The sequence below is a fragment of the Salmo salar genome, chromosome ssa20, assembly GCF_905237065.1.
Source record: "Salmo salar chromosome ssa20, Ssal_v3.1, whole genome shotgun sequence".
NCBI lineage: Eukaryota > Metazoa > Chordata > Actinopteri > Salmoniformes > Salmonidae > Salmo > Salmo salar.
In genome coordinates, this window is record NC_059461.1 from 89,178,781 (window position 1) to 89,188,780 (window position 10,000).

A 10,000-nucleotide genomic window follows, 5' to 3' on the forward strand; every position below is an offset into this window, starting at 1 on the left:
GCAGCTGATGTTCGTTGTCTCTAATTGGGGATCATACTTAAGTTGTTCATTGTTCCCACCTGCTTTGTGGGATATTGTTTTGTGCATGTAGCACCACTACTTTCACGTTTCCTTGTTGGTTTATTGTTTTGTAGAAGTTTCACTGTTTATTAAAAGATGTGGCGCTCTAATCCCGCTGCGCCTTGGTCCGTCTCTCATCACGATCGTGACACTGGCACAGTTCCAGGACAACATAAGAGGATATTTCTAAAGTACTGGACAGCTTTGTGACATCAAATGGACTTTGGTGGTCAAGATGTGTTGGTATCTGTACTGATGGCGCAAAGGCCATGACAGGGAGACATAGTGGAGAGGTAACACGCGTGCAAGCAGTTGCTCCAGACGCCACTTGGGTCCACTGCAGCATCCACCGACAGGCTCTTGTTGCCAAGGGAATACCTGACAGCTTGAACTACGTTTTGGACACTACAGTGAAAATGGTTAACTTTGTTAAAGCAAGGCCCCTGAACTCTCATGTATTTTCTGCACTATGCAATTATATGGGCAGCTGGTTATCAAGGGGCAAAGTATTGACACGTTTGTTTTTAATTGAGAGACAAGATAAACATTTTCTTTACTGTCCATAATTTTCACTTGTCTGACCGCTTGCATTTTTTTGTTCCTTTATTTAACTAGGCAAGTCAGTTAAGAATGACGGCCTAGGAACAGTGTTGTTGTTCTGCCTTGAACAACAGATTTGTACCTTGTCAGCTTGGGAATTCGATCTTGCAACCTTTCGGTTACTAGTCCAACGATCTAACCACTAGGCTACCTGCCGCCCCACTAGAGGGTGTGTGACAGGCTTGCATGATGACGAGTTTCTCACACGCCTGGCCTATCTGGGTGATGTTTTTTCTCGCCTGAATGTTCTGAATCTAGGATTACAGGGACTCTCCGCAACTATATTCAATGTGAGGGACAGAATTGAGGCTATGATTAATAAGTTGGAGCTCTTTTCTGTCTGCATTAACAAGGACAACACACAGGTCTTTCCATCATTGTATGATATTTATTTATTTACCCCTTTTTCTCCCCAATTTTGTGGTATCCAGTTGGTAGTTACGAAATATATGCATTCACTACTGTAAGTCGCTCTGGAAAAGAGCGTCTGCTAAATGACTAAAATGTAAATGTAAAAATGTTACAGTCTTGTCTCGTCGCTGCAACTCCCGTATGGACTCAGGAGCCGTGCGTCCTCCGAAACATAACCCAACCTCACTGCTTCTTGACACAATTCCCACTTAATCCGGAAGCCAGCCGCACCAATGTGAGGAAACACCGTACACCTGGCGACCATGTCAGCGTGCACTGCGCCCGGTCCGCCACAGGAGTCGCTAGTGCGCGATGGGACAAGGACATCCCTGCCAGCCAAACCCTGCCCTCCCCTTGTGCGCCGCCTCCATGAGTCTCCCGGTCGCGGCTGGCTGCAACAGGGAGCCCATTGAATGATTATTTGTGTGCAAATGAACTCAAGCTTAAGGACAATGTCAAATGTGATATAGTGAAGCACCTGAGGTGAGCTGGGTGCACAATTACACAGGTACTTTCCAGAAACGGCACGACACAAACACCTGGATTCGTTATCCCTTTCATGCCCTGCCTCCAGTCCACTTACCGATATCTGAACAAGAGAGCTTCATCAAAATTGTAACAAGCGGTTCTGTGAAAATTTAATTTAATCAGAAGCCACTGCCAGATTTCTGGATAGGGCTGCGCTTAGAGTTTCTTGACTTGGCAAATCGCTCTGTTAATAAGACACCGATGCCCTTTGCAACCACGTACCTACGTGAGAGTGGATTCTCGGCCCTCACTAGCATGAAAACTAAATACAGGCACAGACTGTGTGTGGAAAATGATTTAAGACTGAGACTCTCTCCAATACAACACAACATTGCATTGAGTTATGTGCATCCTTTCAAGCGTACCCTTCTCATTAACCTGTGATGAAGTATTCACAATTTTTGATGAATAAATAAGATGTATGTAAGATGGTTAAATAAAGAGCAAAATTATTGATTATTATTATATTATTATTTGTGCCCTGGTCCTTTAAGAGCTCTTTGTCACTTCCCACAAGCCAGGTTGTGACAAAAACTCCCACTCATTCTTATGTTTAAGAAATGTATTGTATAGTGTGTGTGTGTGTGTGTGTGTGTGTGTGTGTGTGTGTGTGTGTGTGTGTGTGTGTGTGTGTGTGTGTGTGTGTGTGTGTGTGTGTGTGTGTGTGTGTGTGTGTGTGTGTGTGTGTGTGTATGTGTGAGACAGGCTTACAATGATGGCAAAAAACAACATTTGAGAGTGCGCTGATCCTGGTGCTAGAGGGGGTACAGCTGGAGGTTGAATGTTTGAAGGGGCATGGGACTATAACAAGTTTGGGAACCCCTGGTGTAGCCAATAGGAGTAGGGTTGGGGTTGTCTGTGAACCTATGTGTTGGAGGGCCTCGGTATACTGTAGCCAATAGGAGTAGGGACTGCCTGGTAAACTACCCGGTGGGGCAGGTAAACATGTCAATATGGAAGACCAGGAAACATGGAATGCTGGGGGCGGGATGTAGGGACCCCAGAGCTGTGTTGCTGGGGCTGGCTGAAACTGGAGAACTGTATAATGTTGGTTTTAACTGTCCAGTCTGTTAAAATGAAATAAAGTTTGTTTTAATGATGTAAGTATTTGGGACAAATAAAGATTTTTTTTCTCAATAAAAAAACAAAAAAACGTTGTCTCTTCTCTCTGCTATCTCACACACTCTCACCTCTCTCATCTGTCTGTTCTTCTCACATTCCTCTCTCTCATCTCTCTCCTCCTCTCCCTTTTTTTCTTTCTCTCGCCAGCGATGATGGTCACGGTACAATGATGATGTTGCCATGGAAATGGGAGTAACTGAGCAATGGAGTCCTGAGGATGGGTGAGGGGGAAGAAGAGCTGAGGGGGGAGGAGAGGGAAAGATGGGTGAGGGGGGAGGAGAGGTGGGGAAGGACAGGAGAGGATGGTTGAGGGGAAGGAGAGGGAGGATGGGTGAGGGGCACAGCGGTCTAAGGCACTGCATCTCAGTGCAAGAGGCGTCACTACAGTCCCTGGTTTGAATCCAGGCTGTATCACATCTGGCCGTGATTGGGAGTCCCATAGGGCGGCTAGGGTAGGCCGTCATTGTAAATAAGAATTTGTTCTTAACTGACTTGCTTAGTTAAATAAAGGTTAAATAAATTTTAAAAAGGGAAGGAGAGTGGAAGAGAAGTGTGGAGAGGAAGGAGAGGTGAGGTGGGGGAGGAGACGTGCTGTGGGGGAGGAGACGTTCTGTGGGGGAGGAGAGATGAGGTGGGGAGGAGAGGTGAGGTAGGAGAGGTGAGGCAGGAGAGGTGAGGGAGGAGAGGTGAGGGAGGAGAGGTGAGGTGGGGTGGGGGGGAGGAGAGGTGAGGTCGGGGGAGGTGAGGTGAGGGAGGAGAGATGAGGGAGGTGAGTTGAGGTCGGGGGAGGAGAGGTGAGGTGAGGGAGGAGAGGTGAGGTGGGGGGGAGGAGAGGTGAGGGGAGGAGAGGTGGGGGAGGAGAGGTGGGGAGGAGAGATGAGATGCAGTGGGGGAGGGGAGGAGAGACGCGGTGGGGGAGGAGAGGCGCGGTGGGGGGAGGAGAGGCGCGGTGGGGGAGGAGAGGTGCGGTGGGGGAGGAGAGATGCGGTGGGGGAGGAGAGATGCTGTGGGGGAGGAGAGGTGCGGTGATAGTTATTGGAGGCGGTGCGGAGGGATTGATAGTTATTGGAGGCGGTGCGGAGGGATTGATAGTTATTGGAGGCGGTGCTGAGGGATTGATAGTTATTGGAGGCGGTGCTGAGGGATTGATAGTTATTGGAGGCGGTGCGGAGGGATTGATAGTTATTGGAGGCGGTGCGGAGGGATTGATAGTTATTGGAGGCGGTGCTGAGGGTTTGATAGTTATTGGAGGCGGTGCTGAGGGATTGATAGTTATTGGAGGCGGTGCGGAGGGATTGATAGTTATTGGAGGCGGTGCTGAGGGATTGATAGTTATTGGAGGCGGTGCTGAGGGATTGATAGTTATTGGAGGCGGTGCTCGGAGGGATTGACAGTTATTGGAGGCGTTGCGGAGGGATTGATAGTTATTGGAGGCGGTACTGAGGGATTGATAGTTATTGGAGGCGGTGCGGAGGGATTGATAGTTATTGGAGGCGTTGCTCGGGGGGATTGATAGTTATTGGAGGCGGTGCGGAGGGATTGATAGTTATTGGAGGCGGTGCTCGGGGGGATTGATAGTTATTGGAGGCGGTGCTGAGGGATTGATAGTTATTGGAGGCGGTGCTCGGGGGGATTGATAGTTATTGGAGGCGGTGCGGAGGGATTGATAGTTATTGGAGGCGGTGCGGAGGGATTGATAGTTATTGGAGGCGGTGCTCGGGGGGATTGATAGTTATTGGAGGCGGTGCGGAGGGATTGATAGTTATTGGAGGCGGTGCTGAGGGATTGATAGTTATTGGAGGCGGTGCGGAGGGATTGATAGTTATTGGAGGCGGTGCGGAGGGATTGATAGTTATTGGAGGCGGTGCGGAGGGATTGATAGTTATTGGAGGCGGTGCTGAGGGATTGATAGTTATTGGAGGCGGTACTGAGGGATTGATAGTTATTGGAGGCGGTGCTCGGGGGGATTGATAGTTATTGGAGGCGGTGCTGAGGGATTGATAGTTATTGGAGGCGGTGCTCGGGGGGATTGATAGTTATTGGAGGCGGTGCGGAGGGATTGATAGTTATTGGAGGCGGTGCTGAGGGATTGATAGTTATTGGAGGCGGTGCTCGGGGGGATTGATAGTTATTGGAGGCGGTGCTGAGGGATTGATAGTTATTGGAGGCGGTGCGGAGGGATTGATAGTTATTGGAGGCGGTGCTGAGGGATTGATAGTTATTGGAGGCGGTGCTCGGGGGGATTGATAGTTATTGGAGGCGGTGCTGAGGGATTGATAGTTATTGGAGGCGGTGCTGAGGGATTGATAGTTATTGGAGGCGGTGCTGAGGGATTGATAGTTATTGGAGGCGGTGCTGAGGGATTGATAGTTATTGGAGGCGGTGCTGAGGGATTGATAGTTATTGGAGGCGGTGCTGAGGGATTGATAGTTATTGGAGGCGGTGCGGAGGGATTGATAGTTATTGGAGGCGGTGCTCGGGGGGATTGATAATTATTGGAGGCGGTGCTCGGGGGGATTGATAGTTATTGGAGGCGGTGCTGAGGGATTGATAGTTATTGGAGGCGGTGCTGAGGGATTGATAGTTATTGGAGGCGGTGCTCGGGGGGATTGATAGTTATTGGAGGCGGTGCTCGGGGGCCGATACAGCTATATACTACTAAACAACATTTCATTTGGGACACACCCCCAGTCACCACTAGTAGAATCACCTCGCTCGCTCCAACAATCTACAATAGAATCTACATATTCTGTTTCTACATTCACAGCTGTATGACAGCGACAAGACGAGATGAGAGGAGGACATACAGGAAGAGGGTGTGTGTGTGTGTGTGTGTCTGTGTTCTCTGCCCCAACCCCCCTCTCCCTCCCCCCATCTCTTCCTCCATTAAGCCCAGCTTCCCCCCCCCCAGTCCCAGAGTGCTCAGTGGCCATATGTAGCAGCTTATCGAAGTGTGTGTGTGTCTGTGTGTGTGTGTGTGTGTGTGTGTGTGTGTGTGTGTGTGTGTGTGTGTGTGTGTGTGTGTGTATACACAGATAGACGCTGAGCTTGGGTAAACACACACCTGGACAGGTGTAGGAAGAGACTGTCCAATATTGATTTAGCTAGTCTTCTTCACTGTGTATAGGGCGTTCACTCACTGCTGTACAATGTAGAGAAAAACAGGGCAATTCAAGAGGGTGCTACGAAATGAATGTCAAAACATTGTTTTCTTTGCCCCATGTCATTATAAATGACCTAGAATGAATCATTAGATTGTTCTGTACAATATTATAACGTTAATATACTTGTACTTGACAGTGTTGATGAAATAAAGAACGTTTATTTGCTGTGACCGTTGCTAGTTAAAACTGCACCACTCTCGGTTGTATCTCCTCCATATTTGGTGTTGGGAGGTGGGACTATTCAAAGTCGTTTACAGCTGGTTGGACCAATCAAAATCAACTTGATACTTTTGTTATTTTCGACCTCCTGATCCTTGGCTTTCATTGCCTGTAACTGTGATCAATCAACTTTGAGAGTGGCCGTTTCTACGGCGATTTAAAGGGAAAGACTCAGAAATACACAATGAAACAGGAACAGATTGTCTCCACAGAGGGTGGATATGGAAATTCAGTCTGTTAGCTTTGTAAATATATATATATATTTAGTTATAGAGCAGCGTCACAGGGTTCTATGGAGCTGTGTCACAGGGTTCTATGGAGCAGTCACAGGGTTCTATGGAGCAGCGTCACAGGGTTCTATGGAGCAGTGTCACAGGGTTCTATGGAGCAGTCACAGGGTTCTATGGAGCAGTGTCACAGGGTTCTATGGAGCAGTGTCACAGGGTTCTATGGAGCAGTGTCACAGGGTTCTATGGAGCAGTCACAGGGTTCTATGGAGCAGTGTCACAGGGTTCTATGGAGCAGTGTCACAGGGTTCTATGGACCAGTCACAGGGTTCTATGGACCAGTCACAGGGTTCTATGGAGCAGTCACAGGGTTCTATGGAGCAGTGTCACAGGGTTCTATGGAGCAGTGTCACAGGGTTCTATGGAGCAGTCACAGGGTTCTATGGAGCAGTCACAGGGTTCTATGGAGCAGTCACAGGGTTCTATGGAGCAGTGTCACAGGGTTCTATGGAGCAGTCACAGGGTTCTATGGAGCAGTCACAGGGTTCTATGGAGCAGTGTCACAGGGTTCTATGGAGCAGTGTCACAGGGTTCTATGGAGCAGTGTCACAGGGTTCTATGGAGCAGTCACAGGGTTCTATGGAGCAGTGTCACAGGGTTCTATGGAGCAGTGTCACAGGGTTCTATGGACCAGTCACAGGGTTCTATGGAGCAGTGTCACAGGGTTCTATGGAGCAGTGTCACAGGGTTCTATGGAGCAGTGTCACAGGGTTCTATGGACCAGTCACAGGGTTCTATGGAGTAGTCACAGGGTTCTATGGAGCAGTCACAGGGTTCTATGGAGCAGTCACCACTTTCTGATCATGCCATGATGTCATTCCATTCATTCTAAACCCTGCTATGTTCTCATAGAGTAAATTGGCGGTATCTTTTTAACCAGATATGGTAGAGACATGGGGTTTATATCTGTATAAACCTTGAATTAATTTAATCGTTATATGGGTGACCACCCTACTGTGTGGTTTTACCATGCAACACTGCCTCTTCACTGTGTGGTTTTACCATGCAACACTGCCTCTTCACTGTGTGGTTTTACCATGCAACACTGCCTCTTCACTGTGTGGTTTTACCATGCAACACTGCCTCTTCACTGTGTGGTTTTACCATGCAACACTGCCTCTTCACTGTGTGGTTTTACCATGCAACACTGCCTCTTCACTGTGTGGTTTTACCATGCAACACTGTCTCTTCACTGTGTGGTTTTACCATGCAACACTGCCTCTTCACTGTGTGGTTTTACCATGCAACACTGCCTCTTCACTGTGTGGTTTTACCATGCAACACTGCCTCTTCACTGTGTGGTTTTACCATGCAACACTGCCTCTTCACTGTGTGGTTTTACCATGCAACACTGTCTCTTCACTGTGTGGTTTTACCATGCAACACTGTCTCTTCACTGTGTGGTTTACCATGCAACACTGTCTCTTCACTGTGTGGTTTTACCATGCAACACTGTCTCTTCACTGTGTCGTTTTACCATGCAACACTGCCTCTTCACTGTGTGGTTTTACCATGCAACACTGCCTCTTCACTGTGTGGTTTTACCATGCAACACTGTCAGTGAAGGTGTGTAAATAGGGAAGGAAAAAAGGAGACTAGATAAATTGCTACATGATACTACATCACTGATTTCTCATACGTTTCCTGTATTTCTCCAGGTGTGGTTTTGCAGATAGTGCTATTAGGTCAGGTGTAAGGGGTAAAAGTACAAAGGTCATAAAGGGGATCAATCGGTACCTGGTGACCTCTGCCTGCTGTGCGAGCTGCTCCTGGACCTTCCGACACACCTCTCCCGCCGTGGCGTTGACCTTGCCAATCTTGGTGAAAAGGGCGGCGATCTTGTCGCTACGCAGGAAGCCCGCTGCTCGCCGCTTCAACAGGTGGCTCAGACACGCCTCGATGGTGCCTGGAGGAGAGAGGGAGAGGGAGAGAGAAAGAGAGAGAAAGAGAGAGGGATAGAGAGAGAAAGAGAGAGAGGGGAGGGAAGATTACTTTATTGTCCATTGTTAAGGGAATTTTCAATCCCAATAATGCATTTAATCTTTAACCAATTCAACGAGGTTTGTAAGACCCTTGATTCACTAATAATTGGGCAAAGTCTCGGATTTTATAAAAAAGTTTCAACGGTCTTTATTCATGAGAGCTCTAAAGTCAAAAATTAGGACTCAGTCCTTTTATAATACACACACATATTCCTATCTTTAGACCACTCCCTTCTCAAACAACCAGTACTTTTCCACCAACCACAAAGAACCATAAAAGTTGTCACATTCGTCAAGGCTTTCACCTCCTCTCCCCCTTTATGACCCTCTTGGTTTGAAACCCTTTAATGTTTTTCTATTACCTACTCTACAACTTCACTCTGTTTACATCCCTACTAAAGAATATAACATCATAGTATTACAATACTACCAGATCTACCCCCATCCTGGTTTTATCTTCTCATAATGATCAAACTTTTCCCCCTATCCTACAATTTCAGAGTGGAACACTTAAGTCATTATCCTAATACATACAAATTATTCTAACATCCATTTACTACACGAGCAACAGAAATGTGTCTTTCCCATATCATCTCATTCTCCCCAGCAGAGGATGAGGTGAGGGTGAAAGAGGAGAGAGAGGGAAAGAGAGAAGGGGGGGGTGGCAGCGAGCAGCAATGAGGATTAGGGAGAAAAAAGAGAGAGAAGGAACGACAGAGGTGGAGAGCAGTAAAGGGGATGAGGGTGAAAGAGGAGAGGGCAAAAGGGAGAAAGAGAAAGGGAGGAGTAAGAGGGAGGGAGGGAGGAACGAATGAGGGAGAAGATGAAACAGGAGAGAGTGAAGACAGAAAAGGATAGGAAGAGAGGTGGAGGGAGACAGAGGAAGTAGAACGGAAATCCCCCTCTTCTTGAATACACTGTTCTTGAATATCCTGTTCCTGAATATCCTATTCTTTAACTTCCTGTTGTTAACATCCTGTTCTTTAATATCCTGTTCCTGAAAATCCTGTTCCTTAACATCCTGTTCTTTAATATCCTGTTATTTAATATCCTGTTCCTTAATATCCATTTCTTTATTATCCTGTGTTTTAATATCTTGTTCTTTAATATCCTGTTCCTTAATATCATGTTCCATAATATCCTGTTCTTTAATATCCTGCTCTTTAATATCCTGTTCTTTAATATCCTGTTCTTTATTATCCTGTTCTTTAATATCCTGTTATTTAATATCCTGCTCTTTAATATCCTGTTCCTTAACATCCTGTTCTTTAATATCCTGCTCTTTAATATCCTGTTCTTTAATATCCTGTTCTTTAATACATGGTTCTTTAATATCCTGTTCTTTAATATCCTGTTCTTTAATATCCTGTTCTTTAATATCCTGCTCTTTAATATCCTGTTCTTTAATACATGGTTATTTAATATCCTGTTCTTTAATATCCTGTTCTTTAATATCCTGCTCTTTAATATCCTGTTCTTTAATATCCTGTTCTTTAATATCCTGCTCTTTAATATCCTGTTCTTTAATACATGGTTATTTAATATCCTGTTATTTAATATCCTGTTCTTTAATATCCTGCTCTTTAATACATGGTTATTTAATATCCTGTTCTTTAATATCCTGTTC

The 10,000-nt window shown here is 46.4% G+C and overlaps 1 protein-coding gene across 3 annotated transcripts in view; it reads right to left on the reverse strand.

Moving 5' to 3' along the window:
* LOC106581519 (small G protein signaling modulator 2) overlaps nucleotides 1-10,000 on the reverse strand; it is a 140,740-nt gene that overhangs the window by 67,194 nt on the left and 63,546 nt on the right. For all 3 annotated transcript variants that reach the window (XM_045704090.1, XM_045704092.1, XM_045704091.1), the window contains exon 3: nucleotides 8,129-8,297. In XM_045704090.1, the coding sequence (XP_045560046.1) occupies nucleotides 8,129-8,297 (169 nt within the window). The remainder of the gene's footprint in view (nucleotides 1-8,128; nucleotides 8,298-10,000) is intronic.